Source organism: Thunnus albacares, chromosome 20 (genome assembly GCF_914725855.1).
Source record: "Thunnus albacares chromosome 20, fThuAlb1.1, whole genome shotgun sequence".
Taxonomy (NCBI): Eukaryota; Metazoa; Chordata; class Actinopteri; order Scombriformes; family Scombridae; genus Thunnus; species Thunnus albacares.
In genome coordinates, this window is record NC_058125.1 from 13,998,884 (window position 1) to 14,016,468 (window position 17,585).

Below are 17,585 nucleotides of genomic sequence, written 5' to 3' on the forward strand. Positions count from 1 at the left end.
CAGCTGAGTGGAAATAGACATATGGATCAGAAGGAATGGAAGAAGAAAAGTATTGCAAGGTAACGCAAAAGTATTGCAAGAGAACGCGAAATTTATTGCAAGACAAAGCAAAACATATCGTGAGGGAACGCAGAATATTGTGAGGTAATGCAAAACATATTGCAAGGGAACACAAAAAAAAAAAAAAAAAGCTCTCCGTGACCCTTGGGTGGCTCCATAATAAAGACACAACTTTAAAGTAGGTTTTTTTTTTTTGGAGAAAATATAAAACACATGTACATGTGCGGTAATAAAAACTGTTGCTGCTGTGTGAAGAGACCTGCAGCCACACTGTAAAGTAACTCACATTTCCTCTACTCACTGATCAGCTTGAAGTCCATTCTGTTAGAGTGCTTCATGGTTGCTAGATACAGCTGGCCACTCTGCCTCCCACACTGACAGTTCAGTGCCGAGGTGAACGAGGTACACTTGTCCACATTTGAGCCGCCGGTCTTGTCTCTCCTGCAGCTGCTCTCTCTCTCTCTCTCTCTTTCTCTCTGCTCTATTTCTCTCTCCCTTACTCCATTTCCAACTTGAACTCTCTCCAATTCGCACTGTATCTCTGTCTTTTGCTCTCTTTCGTTCACTTGGCTGTCTTTCTCTTCTCTCTCTCTCGCCCTCTTCAGCAAACACTCTTCACATGTTCTTTCTCTTGACTACATTCACTACTCCTCTCTCTCTCTCTCTCTCTCTCTACCTCCCGCCCACTCTTCCCTGACACTATACATAGTTCACAACCATGTGTTAGAGATAGACCAACCAGACCATCCCACTCCACAAACACACATACACAAAGAGTCATAATTCATACACTCATACAGACTATAGAAACAACTAACAAGGGATAACAATACATCCGAAAACATTTCCATCTTTCTGTCTCTCTCTCTCTCGACCATGTAATCAACAATTTTCATCATTTTTAAGTCATTCATCATAAAACTTCTGACATTCTCTGGTTCCACATCGTCAGATGTCGGATTTGCTGCTTCTCTGTTTCAAATCATTTTAAATTGAATGTTTTGGTACGGGTTTTGGACTGTTGGATCCGACAAGAGAAGCAATTTGAGGACGTCACTTTGGGCTCTGGAGAATTGGACATGTATAATAATAACAAATAACTAAAAACATTACTGACAGATTGATGGAAATAATTGTTAACCTGTGTAAAGATGTACTCTACTTTGGATAAAACAGGTCGCCCTGCATACTAAGCACAGAGTAGAAATAATTACATATTTAAAAATAAACTTTCAAACAGTTTTAATGTAGTTTTTAGCGGAGGGCAATTAAACGCTGTATTGTCACAAAACTAAATCAACTATACGAGTAAACTGACTAAAACTGATGTTTACAACATAAACAGGGTTTATTTATATAGTACATACTGTTACTTTTAGTACTATCAGGTGTGTACAAAACATTTATATTTCTCACCAGTAAAAACAAATGCTGCAATTCAGTCTAAGAACTTTCACATATGTGTATTTTTAGCAATTCTATGGCCGTCTAAACAATATGTAATCCTTGAGACTTCCCTTCACTATGATTCCCCACCACATCTGCTGTCAATGGGTCTTAAATGCTGGCAGGCAACACAATGTACAATGATGACTGAGAGGAAGACAGAAAAAGAAAGAAGGAAGAAAAAGAAAAGAAACGCCAATATTGAGCTGGAAGGATGGCAGCCTACTTCCTTTTCAGTAGTGCAGTAAATTGTGCTATAAAGGAAATGAGCTCAAGAAAAAAAAACACTCAAACTACTCTCATTTATATTTCACAAGAATATGGCTGAATCCCAGTGGTCTTCAGCTGAGTGTTTCTTTGTACTTAAATGACTACAAATGTGTATAGTTTGACTGTGACAGATTTAATGCCAAAATAAGAAAACTTTTGGCACAGTTTCTTCAATTTTGTTGTATTTTTGTAGTTGTATTTTTTTTTTTTTTTTTGCACATTGCAACTTTGACCTCTTCATCATCAGATCAATACTGCAAAAAAAGAATATGTTAGATAACCTAATACATGAGTGAATAAATGAATATGATGTTTTGGTTTCTTCTTAGATTGTAACAGCTGCAGTGAGGTGAACCTCACTGACCTTATTTGGAAGTGAAGTGTTATTAAAGTTGCTTAAGACTGTGGTTCATAAAACTAAAATGATATGTAAATAAGATTTAGTCCCGCAATACCTAATATGTCTATACACGAAAGCCACAGTGTTCGCATTGGCATGATCGCATGCAAATGAAAGCGAGATAATATGAACGCACATGTAAACTCAAATGAATACACATACAAATAAGACAGATGCAAAAACATAAGATATAAAAAAATAAACACACACACAATCACATTAATGACCATGCCTATGTCTTCACAAAACATACATATGCATTTTCACACACACACACGCACACACACACTGTGCTTTAGTGAAAACTGCTCCTCTCAAAGCTTCGAACATCAACATCACTTGAGCTGACATTGACTGGGCAGGCATCCGGCTTTGCACGTTTCTTAAAGACAAGCTCCGTGAAACAAAAACAACTGCTTCTAATTACCCGACACATTGGGTAATGATTTATGGTCTCTCTGTTTCTCAGTATCTCTACCCCTGTGTTTAAGCAGCACACACACACACCTTGACCTTTTCTTTGTCTTACCCACTTGACATTTTTTTTCCCCAACACCAGTATTTGTGTTTACAGGTGTCAATAGTTTACCCTCACAACAAAAGGCTGTCACACTGACCCAGACCTGTGACAGCTCAACCTGTAAAATATAATTCATCATCTCCAAAAGGCTCCTCCTGACCTGCCACTAAAACCAAATGACAGCGAGATCATAAGTCATTCACATACTTCACGGGATGCAAATATGCTTTCAAATCATTACAGTGGATGAGGCATGTTGAGAAGGTCTAGAAAAACATTCCTCCTCTCACCACTCACATTAGACCTCTAAGAATACACCAAGGCAGGCCGGGCGATTATCCTGGTAATCCTTGAAAGCATTCGGGCCAGAGCCACTGATCGAGTTTGCTCAGTTGTACTTCAACCCTCCGTATCACTACTCCACATCTAAAATCAATACCTTATTAGGGTAGGAAATATTGACAGTTTTCTCATATTTTTGGTCTTCTATATTTTGTAAATATGATTCAGCATCTCATAAATATGAGAAAACTAGCTCATAATTATTCAACATTTATCTGGTAAATAATGAATTCTTACTTGCACTGCTCCATTAAATATATATAGTGTAAAGATACTAACAATTAGAATTACACAGAGAATGATTAAATATAATTGTTTTTTGCCTTGTTTAATTCAGAAATAAGATATATTGTTCACAATAACAAGCATTTATGAGATGTAACATCTGTTCTTAGAAATGACAGCGGTCAACAACACCACATTTACTATTCAATACTTAATCCTTTACACATAAATCAATCAGAGATTCTACCAGTGACATGTAACTGCCATCAGGATACAGAAAAGATTTTAATGTGGTTAAAAAAGAGCTATTATATGTAAGGCTGGTGCTGATCCAATAAACCTTACAATTAATAAATAAATAAAATGGCTTAGAGTCATATCAAATATATATTAGTAATAGTAGTGCAAGAATATCAATAAGAATAGCTGGTAGGGAAAATAATAAAAATTAGCCTTGAGATTAAAGATACAGATACAGAGACCCCCCTTGAATAAAATAATAAGAGCAAGAAAAAGGTAGATTTCATTCTCTTTTTTTCTCTCACACAACAGGTGCGAATTCAATTTCAGGAGGAGGATGAAGGCAAAAAGAAAGGAGGAGAGGAAATGTATAGACAGAGAACCGAAAAGCCTTTCTATAGAGGTGACAAGATGACCCTCAGCACAGAGGATAAAAAACAAAATCCTTCGATTTCCAGGAGAGGTGGGTCACTTCACCAGAGAGTGGTGGAAAGACTTTCCTTCTAAAGCTCCATGTCCATTTCAAACCCAGTCGATTGTGTGTGTTAAAATTCCCACCTAGCTCCTGTATGAAAAACCAGCACAAACTGGCAAAAAAGTGAAAAGACTGGACTGAAAAGGAACATCCTGGATTCAAATGAACATTGTTCACTTAGTACATAGAGACTAATTTTCAAATTTTTCAAGGGTGCTGGCAAATTTTCAGATTTACTACATTTAAAAGCATGCTCATTTTTAACCAAATTAAACAATTTTGATTCAGAAAAAGCCTTTTCTTTAAATGAAACTTGAGAGAATAAGGGTAGTTTGTCATGTTGAAACACTGAACAGAGAAACAATACCATAAATGGTAAGAAAGAAATAACTACAGTAACACTATCCACACTTAAGCAAGACCTGCCCCAAGTTTCAGGATAATTAAATGTCTTCTATGACATCCGATAATTACATTACCCTCGTAAACCGTGTCTTCTGAAAACATATTCCCACTCAGCTGGAGTAGTGAGTGCCTTGCTCAAAAGCGACGTTATTTTTCTGAAGCCACTCTTTTATTCGACTCTTTCCAACTCAGCATCGTATTCTTCTGTAATAATCTGTTGATTTACAACGTTAACATGAGTTGATCCTTCCTTTTAGTTTATTAAGTGAATCAAACCATATAAAAGAGCAAAAGTACGCTATGCCTCCCTGTTACAGCGACATCATCCTCTCTGGAGACAGATACTGCTTTCTGATAACACTAAATGTCAAATAACTCAAATGAAACAAGCCACGTCCGTGGTATTCCTGTCTGTGATAGGCAGATCAGAAATAGATAACTTTTTTAAAAAAAAACAACAATTTGGCTAGTCTTAAAGTCTTAAAGGGTAATTTCATGCTTTCATGTTTCAATATCTATACAGCTGTGGTACAGAACTAGGTAAGAGAGACAGAGAAAGTCAGACAGGGAGTCTCCAAACATGTGTGTACGTGCATGTGTGTGTGTGTGTGTGTGTGTGCCTATTAAATCATATTCCTGCCAAGACCTCTAAACTGCAATGTGTGCACGTGTCTGGCTCTATTCTGTTTCCTGCAACAACCATTAGAACAGAACACGGTGTCATGTTGAAGATATGCATGATTTGTGTGTGTGTGTGTGTGTGTGTGTGTGTGTGTGTGTAATTGTGTGTGTGGGGATGGTTTTGCATCTAACTTGTCTGACCAAAATTCAACTTTTGTTATTACAGTACTTTGATAATGAATAAAGTAAGTCACAGCGAGAGACAGAGAGTTTGTGTGTGTGTTTATTTGTGTGTATATGTGTGTGTGTGTGTGTGTGTGTCTCCTTGATCTTGCCAGAGACAGCCTGTCCCTTGGCCCACAGCCAGTGGAAATTAATGTCAGGATCAGCTTACATTTAAGTCATACGTAACATCATTGTAGAGAAGGTGGACGGACAGTTACCAGCTGAGCAACTGACCGACAACCGAACTGGTTGGATGATGAAGTCATTTAGGGAGTGAGAGAGAACAAAAAAAAAAAAAAAAGAGGCAGTGAAAGTGAGAAAAACAGGTGACATACTAAACGTGTGACGATGATTTGTTAGTTTTTCTTGTCCCATTAAGGAAATAAGTTGCACAAGTTATCTTTTAATGCCAAACACGTCATTCTCAACACTTCAAAGGGACAGAGCTAGCTGCAAATGTGCAAAGAGCTCTACCCTGTGGCATATTAGGTATGTGTGTGTTAAATAGATTCAAAATATCAAGCTATAAGCGCTGAGCTTTTCAAAGGAGCACCGCAAGCATGTTTGAAGTGCATATAACCTCTGTTCAGATGTTAAGACATAATCTGCTGTGGGCATAAGTGCTCTGTGGACCCTGTGATGCAAGGAGGCTTTTTTCTTCTTCCTGCGTGTCTTACACCACTTCAGTATTGTGTGTGTGTCTAAATTAGAGAATGGAGTGGAGAGAAAGAGACAGAGAGAGAAGGGAAGGTATGAGAGAGAAAGGACAGCAGAGGAAATAAAGAGAAAAGAAAGAAGGAAAGGGCAACCACTGAGATCAACTACAGACGTGCTCCTACCGACCCAAAACCCGCTGCGGATAAGGAACCATGTGGGAAAAGAACATTGAGGAAGAGAAAAGACTGGAGCAGTGGACCACAGGGGAATAGTGAGACCCTTTCTTCTCAGAATCAAACAGATACAGGCCCTCTGCCCAGAGTCCCTCCTTCACTGGTCATCCGATTTAATGCTCCTCTGGATATGAGCATATGAACATATCTAGTATGTAACTGTTGATTTTCATATACTGTATGTATGAGTTGTGCTATATGCTATTCCTAGAACACATATTTTACATTAGGGATAGTAATACTGCATGTTAAGCAGCTGAATAGTTAGAACTCTTCAGTCTGATACTTGTGCCAAGAGAAATCACTGATGAAAATGAACAGCATGAGACAAGATGAGACGTGACTATTTCCATGTTGTTCCATCATGTTTTCCCATTTTGACTCTGACTCATTAGATAAATCTTTTCTTAAATGATTAAATGATCCAACAGCCTAATGGACTAATGAATTTTCCCAACATGTTGGTACTTAGGTAGAAACTGACCTTGTCAGATTAATGCAATGTCAATGCACAAATGTGTTTGCACACTCAAACATACAAATAAACAAAACCTTTTTCACACACACACACACACACACACACACACACACACACACACACTACAGTAGAATACCTACCTTTCAGCACAGTATGGCTGTTGGGGCTCTGGGGAAAAGGGTAGAGTAAAGCGGAGCGGGCACCGAGAGCGGCTGTGGCCTCTAGTAGGGCTCCGGTCAGCAGGGAACAAACTGTTCGTTGGCCACAAGCACGAAAAAACCTAGAGATAAATAAAGACATGTGGAACTGAGAGGAAAAAAAAAAGTTTGGCTGTGATACAAATCTACACATCTAATGTCATTTACAGAAAGGATTTGTCTGCCGTTGCTGTCAATAGATAACCAGAATTGATCACTTAATTATCCTAGTCAGTTGTCTGTATCTCCAACTGCCATCTACCTACATTAAGCATCATTATTAAAGATTGTTGCAAAGAGTGAATCTGTCTTTTTCAGCCTGATAGTCTGTGTGTTTTATGTAACACAGACATTCACAGCATCTCTTGAACTCACATAAATTATTTTAGCACCAATGACATGATGGACAAGTACCGACATCTTTGCTAAAAATGATCGTAGTTTTTTTTAACATGACTGGGGATATGTAAGTATATCAAACAAAAAAATGAGCCAAACCTAGGTGGATAAGAAGGATGACAACACCGGGGATTGATGCAGGGGTTCAGATCCAGTCTGGGTGGGCTGGCACTGACAGTGTGTAATGGCCAGTGAGAATCCCTGAGACAGACACATCCAGGGCAAGACAGCAGGAGCTTTTCCGCAGGATGAATCAGGTCAAGTTCCTCTATGTTCTGCACATAGTGGGTAACCTGTTAAGGAAGTCATTAACAAATGTGTCACTTACTGGGAACCAAAAACGGAAACACTAGAGTTTTCAGAAGTCCTCAATGTTGTGTTGGCAACTTTACAACAGTCACTCAGTGAAAAATATTTCCTGTAGTTAGATTCTCTAGTGGAAAGGAAAAAAGTTGACAGTGTCCTCATACTGGCTATGCTGTATACATGGAGAAAAATGAGAGTGAATAAAAGTAACAGGCTGTAATACCATTTATATAAAAAAAGGCTTTATTTTCAAAAAAAGTGTCTGCAACAATTACCAGCAGCATACACACAGTATGTAGTTCCATAAAACCAAGTGTATACAGTATAAAGTTGTAAAGCTGCCAGTGCTTTATCAACTTTTGTTTGCATTAACAGGTGAGATGAAAGAGTGACACAAAAGCTTTCTGGAAAAAATTCACTTCATCCGGTGCTGTTTTTCACCTCTCAGACTGTTATATAACATTTGAATCAGAGGTCACTGTCATCAGCTTTTCTACTGCGGTCATTCTCCGAAGCAATTTCCTCTTGACAGAAGAGAAATCAAAGAGTGAAAAGACAGAATTGATAGAGAGGAATACTACTGAGGCACATAACTAATAGGAGGAAAGATGGTAAAGGGATCCAGACAAAAAGCATCAGAGCGAGACAGACAGATACGTGGGTATATAGAGACGGGGAATAATGGAGAGATGGAGAAAAAGAAGGTGGGAGGCAGCAGACAAAGGTAAAGAGAGAAAGAAGAAGGACAAAGAAAAAGCAAGAGATGTCGCTGTCTGAAGAGTTTTAACTGAGTGAACATTTTCACCTTAAAGAAAAGTCTTTCAGTTCGCACTCTTCTTGGAAGACAATCCATCTGACATAAAAGGAAACACTTATCCGAAATGATTGACTTGTTCTTGTCCTTGAGTGAACCTGCAGACGGGCTCCTCTGGCATAAATTTCAGAGCAAGGCCATTAAGGCAACGTTTGCAGCACTGTAAGTGGGCATTAATGCCTTTAGCAGGGATGGATATTACAAAATCAGACAAAATCAATAGTGGTGACAGAGTGGGGGATGAATACAATACAAGTTTAATGACAAAATACTGCTCGGGTGTAATCCTCAGTAACGGTGCCCTCCTACACTGCTTCATAATATTGCCAGGAAGGAGGCAGTCACCCAGGCTTAAGGAGTAAATACTCAATTTAAGTATATGTGAATCTGTGTTCATTCTTTAAAAAATGCCCTGTTCGCTGGCTGTCAGCGGCATGGCACAATATGCGCACACACATAAACACACATAATATGGCCAACTAGTTGTCTCAGTGGGATGGGTTTCCTGCATGGGGTGTAGGCTTAGCTGTTGTCAGATCTGAGCCATCCCGAGGGAAAAGAGACATACCAGCCAGCACGTTTAGAGCGGGAGAAGAACACAAACACACACACACACACATAACCTCCTTTTCAGTTACAAGCCAATGTCAGAAATATTGACCCTCATTCCAGCCACACTCTTAACTAAAAGCTCAAACTTCCAACAATACGATGGAGAAAGATAACTGTAATTAAACACATTTAGACTAAAAAGCTTCTAAGACTTTTTCTTATCAAGAACATTCTTCTAATCCTCAGACTCACATTTCTGGTAAAAGACCTCATTTTCTCTATCAGCATCTCGACTCTGTGCATGTCCACTGAACAGACGTAAAGTCTACATCGATGTATTTTTCCACAGTCAACAAATAAATCTCTATACAGAGCTGAAAGCAGAAAAGTGGACTTGGCTTTAGTCATACATAGCATTCATGCCTGTATTATTTACTCTGCATTTAGATAGGCAGGTTTTCCGTTGATTAAGGCTGGGTTTTCTGTTTTCCCGTAACAAACAAATAAAACTCAAAGTATTTGTGCATAGAGGTGCTTTTATACTGCTTTTACGTTGCTTACACATTTCACCACTGAATGTCAAAGCTTCAGAAATATCAATGGAATAAGTGGCTCAAAACAGTCGTAAATGTCAGCCACGATGGACCAGCTAATAATATATTTGTTTCTCGAGAACCACTTCTGACCTCAGTGACACAAATCTGTCTTGCTCCAAGTCAGACAGTTTTGTGGCACGCTCAAATTTTTCAATTGAATAAAAGAACCATTAATAAACGTCTGCCTTATTTTCATCTACTGATGTTATTCCATCTTGCTGTGTGTTTTTTTAATCCATGTAAGATTTATTTTCCCCGTTCCAAAACTCCAAAAACATGACAATTTGTTATTGTGGCAAAGAATGACAAGTACTGAGTGTTTTCCCTTGGATATTTATTCCTGTCGTGTACAACAGTGTGAAGGCCATTAAGGAACAACAAAACAATTAATCCTAGATTAATTAACTGTCTTTAGGGCTAGCAGCTCTTTCAGGCAGAAACAGCCAGCCCACTTAGTGTATTAGGTGGAAAATTAACCTTTGTGGTATGTTAGTGAATTAACAAACTGACTAGACTATTAAAAAGTCCAAGTTGACCCACCATTCATAAAAGGTATGAGTTTTGTTTTATTTTTTTTCCAGCTGCCTTACTTACTTTCCTTACTTAGAGTTAGTTTCTCTTCCTCAATATAAAAACATTTCATTTTAGATAGAGTTTGAAAGAGGTGAACCAATGAAGCTAGAAAAAGCTGAGTGTGTGTACACAAGTGTGCAAAAGGGAGGCTGACTACAAAGGACACCGCAGGGAATGTGGCGCTGCTTCTGATGGACACAGAGCAGCTGTCTTCACACACAATACACACACAAAAACAAACTTATCTTCAGACTCCAGGCAAACACGTGGACATACAGACCGACTTTGCTTCAAAATCACAATAGCATACACATTATACACACAGTAGTATGTGTATGAATGCATAGTCAGAGTTACAGTCAAAAACATCAAACAAACCCAAACTGACTGACTGTTTATGTAAAGAAAAGTTCGATCTTCTGATTCTCAGGTTTCACAGATGTCCCATGACAAGTGAATCCATAAATAACAAGGACGGACTCTTGTTACTCTTGTTAGGGAGAGAATAAAAGGCATAATGGAGCAAGTGAGTGAGTGAAAGTGTTGAATGAGGGAGTGGGCAAGCAACTGACAGGTTTCAACATCTTTCAAAAGGTAATTATCCAATTAATCAGAGGAATTGTCCACTTCAGTACAAACAAGGATCCCTGTTATGAGGGCATGTGGGCAGAAGGACAGAAAGTACTCTGTTTAATGTAGGCACAATCACATTAGGAATGGGGGCAATGTCCCAGCATCAGTCAGGCTATCTAATACCAACATGGCCTTTGTGTTCCTAGTAAGTTACAGTACTATTCTCCATTCAGCCAGTTAGCAGAACTATATATAAGTCAGCTGCCACTAACACAGCTTTGTATCTCATGTTACAGTGTCTACAGGAAACACTAATGGCTTAAGCTTAGTGAGGGTAAATTATGGCTGCTAGAGGCAGCTGCTCTAATAGAGATCCCCGTTTTCAACTTACAGTAAGTTACAGTAACTTTTTATACATTTTATAAAGTAGACAAAGTCAATTCTGCCAATCAATGTACCAATAATATAGTGTTACATGTAAATTTACATTTGTGATCCAAAGCACATGTCTACACTGTAAATAAGGTACAGTGCAAATACAAAAAGGGATTTATTTTTCCCTTTCAGATTGAGACATTTTAGTACATAATCCCAATTATGTGATCATTGTTTTGCGCCATTCTGGACAAATTCAACTGGGCTTCCATAGGAAAGCTCACCCAACCTTTGGCACACTTACTGTGTATTGATAGCTAAAAATAATACATTTGTGTTACCTACTGTGTAATACTGTATATGCTGCTTACATACATTCGTTCCATGTGGATGTTGTAATTTCGGTTGTAATATCCCGCACAAACGCTCTTATTTCCCCACTGTTGGAGACTTAGAAAATGGTGAGGCGACTGTTTGGGATTAAGGATTTGAGGTCATTTTCTTGTGCTGCTGGCTGCGTGGTGCTCTTTTCTGATTAAAAATGTCACCCAGAGAGATATCCCCAGTAACCACTCAGCAAATTACCTGCAGTAGCCCATAGGGGACAGCAACTGCATCCAAGCATAAATATTTCACAACCCTGCAGGAGACAATGACCAAGGTTAGCTACTGACAGCTAATGTTCCTCCATAACACTTAGTCTAACCTAATGGAGGCTGTAACAAAAACGGGTTTTATAATTCTACCTTTCAATTTGACAGACAGCTTCCCGCCTCACCTTCAGGTCCAGCCATTGTGAAATGGCATCAACGATCCAACTGTCCAATGTGATCGGGTGACATGTCCTATTCAGAAAGTTATTTCTTAAGGACAGGGATCAAATCTGTGACACTTCCGGGACAGTTTTACCTACTAGTCCATCCTACTATCCTACCATAAAGTACATTCATAAATTGAAAGAGAATAAAATACCGTAATCATTAATACACAAACCACCAATATAGACACAAGCTATGACATTCAAGTTACTGACAATCGGTCCACGTAACCTACTGTACGGTTATGAATGAGTTGGCCATTAAGTCCCATTAGCGCCCCATTGGGTAATTTCTCTGCCTGGCAACAGCCATTCTGGGAAAGGATTAGCAAGGTGCACTGTGGGGCACCACATAGATCTACTGAACTTTGAGCTGGAATGCACACACACAAAGACAGACATATACATACGCATGCTAAAATGCAGACATGCAAACACACTCTGACTCATGCACATGCCGTTATGAATTCATACCAGACACATTCAGTATGCATGAGCACGCAGGACACTGGAGAGGCTGTAGCTGTCTCCCTGAAATCCAACCACCCACATCTTGACCTCTCCACTTTGATGTCTCTGACCCACCACACACACTCACATACCCCCACAATGACACCCTCTCCCCACACTGACCCTTTCTGTCTGTCAGTCACACACACATACATACATACACGGTCTTCCTTACTTACTCTGAATATTCTACAGTATTTCAAGGCGGAGGTCCCACGATACAATATAGCCCAGCTGTCTGTGACATACTGCAACGTTGCGTGTGTATTTGTACAGTGTGTGTGCACATGCTCTCTCCTTGCTATCACCATGCATGTGCACAAACACAAACACACATAAGGCCACAAAGTTTAATCTGGTAATGACATCATGCAATTAAACACACACACACACACACAAGTGCTCACATGGGATTGGACAAATATCTGTAATAGTACCCTGCCACCCCCCACAAACTCTCCCACGAAGCTGACATTCAAGGAATAGAAATACATAGTTTCGACTGAAATCTACTTTTAGAAGCATCACGGAGGGTCGAGGTTAGCTGAGGTTAGTGGGGGGTCAGTGTTAAAAGAACTCTGTTATTCTGGTCTGTGGAGTCTGAGCTGAGGTCACTGGGAGAGACGTCAGTCTTAACCCTTCCTTCGCTGAGCGAGCTGGCCTATGGCTGCACATTTGCAATTGATAGTAGTAGTAATTGATTATTATGGTCTTCTTTGCAAGACAGAATATGATTGTAAAAAAATATGCCTAGTTTCATGATACATCGAACTAAAGCATATAAAAATGAGTTCAGAAAAGCAAGAAAAGGCTGCAGGAAATGGCGCAACTTTTCATTACTTTTTTCATTCCATAAAATGTTTTTATGACTCACCATAACAGTAAACATAGCAACTAAAGATTAAATACAAATAAATTATTTGGCAGAGCATGGCCATTTGGAGGAGAGTTATATTAACAAAAAGTAAAAGTGATTTCACCAATTCCTGTACAAAGAAGAGCTAACAGCAAATCACAGAAATAAGGCGGGTATTTAAATCACATTTTTGTTTTATTGCGCTATAAGGTGCACGGAGTCGAGTGACATGAAACATGAGGGGAAAAAGGGGTCAGCGTATTACCAATAGTGTCTTCTTTAAAACAGTGTAACACCAAAACCCCAAAAATCTAACATTTACAAGTATTCAACAGAACAACTGTCATGTCAGCTCTCAAAAGCCCAGAAAAAAAGCCACTAAGTGGACCTTTGGGTTGCGATTACTGTAATAATGTAAACGATGTAAACAATAAATCTTCTATGCTGAAATGCTTAAGATGGATTAGTTAGGAAGATTAATTGAAAGAAAATTAATCAGCAGCTCTTTTGAGAATGGATTAATCACCTTAGTCATTTTTCAAACAATAATTCTAACAGTTATCTGGTTCCAGCTTCTGAATTCTTTGTTATTTATGATAGTAAACTGAATATAAAACAAGCAAATTGAAGACATTACTATGGGCTCTGAGAAACTGTGAATGCCATTTTTTCATAATTCTTAACTTTTCATTGAAAAAACCATTGATTGAGAACAAAATAAACATCTTTATATTAGTAAGTTATCATACAATCACCTCTCCTGCACATTACTTTCCAGTGCTTTCTGCCTAGGTAAAAATGATTTTGACAGAGCAATATTCCACCACTAGATTAATTTTCACAGTACTGTAAATCACTAGAAGATTTGGGTCTGAGAAAGTCCCATATTCCTTAAATCCTTTAAACCACTTGGACTGAGTGTTTGCTTTAATGCAGTGAAAATGGAGCCGACAAAGCTGTCCGTGGGAAATGAAGAAAATGTTCCCTGCCCACCCAACGCGACAAGTGAGTTTAAATCAGCTGCACCTAGTCTATTTGAAAACTCGGTGAGGAGCCAGGTATGTTCAGCAGCTCTGGTATCTCAGGACCCAGACACTCTTAACCCCACCCATCCTGGACGGTGTAAACCAAATCAGAAGACATAAACCAAGCACACCTAAACATGCCAAGCAGACATCCCATTTCTCATAGTGAACGCGTCAAAAGGTGCTTCAGATTTGTGGTATGCTCTGCAATCACTGGTGTCTTTCTCTATGACCACATATGCATGTGCTGTGTTGTTTTTACTACGCATATGGCACACTGCTCTCCTTATCCAAGCTGTTCCTAATGCTGGTTTGCATCATCAAGAAACAGACAACCCTTCTGCACTGTCCTGTTCTGCTCTGACCTTTTTCTGCTATTTCTCTGTCTCCACAAGGTAATGTTTGCCTTCCCGCAGCCTGAGCCTGGACTGTCTCACTGCAGATGAAGAGCTGTGCTCATTTGTGTGTGTGTGTGAGAGCTTAAAGGCAAAAAAGTTGTGAGCATAGTTGTGTGTGCACAGATGAAAGCACGGCTCCATATGTATGTATGTGTGTACTAGTACAGTTTGTATAAAGATAGGTGTTTATGCTGTGTGTGTTTATGCACTTGTGAACATATAAAGTTTTATCTCAGTGTCTGTGAATATATTGTATGTGTTTGGGTTGTCTGCATCCACCCACTTCTAGTCTACTAGTCAGTCTTTTGAAGAGTCGGTGTTGCTTAGACTAGAGGAGTGTGATGTCTGAGAGCTCACTTTGATGAAAAGAGTATCGTCTCCACACTGTCTCCACGCCGCAAGCTTACTTAGAGTAAATAAAAAACTTTTCAATCCAAGATTTATCTTTGTTAGGTCAAAACTTGATTTCTGATTGATATTCTTTTCCAAAAGCCTTGCACCTTAAATGTGATGTGCCTATAACCATATTCTTTGAATATTTGATTTGAACAAGCCAGAGGAAAGCATGTTCATGCAGTGACTCCCATCCAGGAGTTACTGTACTTCTGCAATACCAAGGAGTGCATGGAAAGATTTTGGGGTAGCTAAAATAATTTGACAAAATGTAAATATAGAAATTAGGATTTGGTTAAAAAACAAACATCCACGTATTTGTGTTTAAAAGGAAAATAAAGGAAAATAAACATAAAGTAGGATTATAAATGTCCATTTATTGCCCTAATAAACAATAAACCAATAAAAACTGAGAAGAGAATACAAAAAGGTGATGGATAAATAGTTCAAAATGCAATCTTGACCAAACCTACTGCAAAAAAAAAAAAGATCATATCCCCACTAAATTGATAAGTTAAGGGCAAAAGTGAGGGCTGGCAGCAATGTACAAACACAGACAGTGAAGCATCTATAGCAGAGAAAGCATACAATACACATAAATACAAATCTATAAGCAAACATCTTAATAAATAAGCTCATATTCTTTAAGAAAGTAACAAAACAGGACATCTTCCCTCCTGATGCTCTACTGGTATTTCACAGCTGGCTTTCAACGCATAATGTTGCCCCAGGGTTTTGAAATATTGCCTGATAGATTCAGTATTGTCAACCACATTTAAGAGATGGAACTAGAGATAAGAGGTGTTTGCAGTACATCAAGAACAAAGAAGATGTTTTCGTTATCACACAACAAGCTCAGCAGAAATGACAGGTCACCTTGTTTTCATACTTTGCACACTGTGCCAGTCTTGTAAATGTACAGTGGGGTTTTGTTGTTTCTACAGCTTGAAAGAAAACCCCTCTTGTGTGACTCGCGTCTCAGGCCAGGCCCACTGTGGTTCGGTGGGTGGATTATGATTAACATTTCTCAGGGTTAGACTCATGCAACACAGACTGTAATGTGGGTGTTACAAGCGTGTGGGTGTTTGGGAACCCCCAAATTTTTTTAGGAGAGACTTTTCCCTGGGATTCCCAATAGTTGGAATACTGAACTATTAAAAAATCATTTAAAAGTGTCCTTAATTCATGTATGATTATTAAAAAAACCAAGAGAGTTCAAACTGGGAGATCTCTTGGCTGTGTATGCTCACTGGAATACATGTTTATGTCTTTATTTCAAAACTTACATATGACCTGCAGGCTCAGAGTCTTTGTTACAGAGGTTGAAGAAGACTTCCATACAACATAATTGGTTTCAAAAAGGAGTAAATGCACAGCAGTATCAATAGCATGGTTGCCTGTCCAGAACCATACATCTAAACCAGCTACTTTCTGGGTTTAAGCCCATTTTCCAATCACAGGAAATCAAAACAGATCCTCAATTTACTCTGCTGAAATTGGTGGAAACGGACTGGAAACAGAAGAGAGAATGAGGGGTGGGAGGACTGACAGCGATAGAAAAAGCTGTAATGAAAGGTAGAAAAAACAATTATGAAAGAGATCAACTAGGTTGGAGGAAGGTTTGTCAAAACAGGAAGAGAGGTTCAACAGAACGCAATAGAAGAACGAAGAAGAGGAGAGAATAGAAGATGGAGGGGTTAATAATGAGGGATGAGGGAGAAGAAGCAAATGAGAGAAGGACAGAGGTGAAGAGAGAAAAACACAGGGGAGTGCAACAGAGGAAATGGAGAGGGGGGCCAAGGGTGGCTTGAATCATAATCCCCTGTTGAATTTCACAAGTAGTTGTTTCACCAAAGATCCAAAAGCAAGGGCCCACCTCCTGAGCACAGCCTCACACCTTTAACAAGCTTAGGGGCATTACTGTGTGGACTTTATGTGTATGTGTGGGCGACACACATAAGTCGGGAGCGGTGGAAAACCAAGAGCAAACTACAAACTATTTATTACAAACTCAAACAAACAAAAAGATGTTCGACTGAAATGCTACGCACGACGAAAAAACATGCACTGTTGTACATGAGATTAGCAGGATTAGAAAGATGAAAACAAGAAAACAAATTTGCAGATTATCAGCTTGTGGCTGCATTTGCTGGTCATCGACCCCTTTTAGTACCAAAAAAAAAACAGCAGAGAAACAAAGCCAAAGTGCAACAGAAAGGACACATTTACAGGAAAGGGCTAAATAATCAAATTTGTACGAAGCGAATGGGGAGTAGAAAGGGAATGACAGGCTGTGCTTGGTCACACTTGTAAGAAATGTCAGTTCAACATTTCAGCAGATGATGTTGTTGTGGACACATCTGAGGAAATTTTGATATTATTACTATACTACTGTTATCATTCTTATTCTTATTAGATAATAAAGTGAGTGATTCCTAATGAAATTATTGTCGACACAGAGAAGATAAAAGCGAGGTTAGAGGAGTCTTTTTTGAGCTTTAGTCTTACTTTCCTAGTTTTTTTTTTTAAGACCTTATTTTAGAATCAAACTTATGGTACACAATATCTAATTATTCCGCTACAATCATCCACATAATTGCAGAT

At 38.9% G+C, this 17,585-nt stretch overlaps 1 protein-coding gene across 4 annotated transcripts in view; it reads right to left on the reverse strand.

The window, feature by feature from the left end:
• Positions 1-17,585, reverse strand: part of plce1 (phospholipase C, epsilon 1) — an 87,074-nt gene that overhangs the window by 40,544 nt on the left and 28,945 nt on the right. For all 4 annotated transcript variants that reach the window (XM_044337090.1, XM_044337092.1, XM_044337093.1 and 1 more), the window contains 2 exons: positions 7,293-7,486; positions 6,738-6,877 (listed from right to left, as the gene is read on the reverse strand). In XM_044337090.1, coding sequence (XP_044193025.1) covers positions 6,738-6,877; positions 7,293-7,486 — 334 coding nt within the window. The remainder of the gene's footprint in view (positions 1-6,737; positions 6,878-7,292; positions 7,487-17,585) is intronic.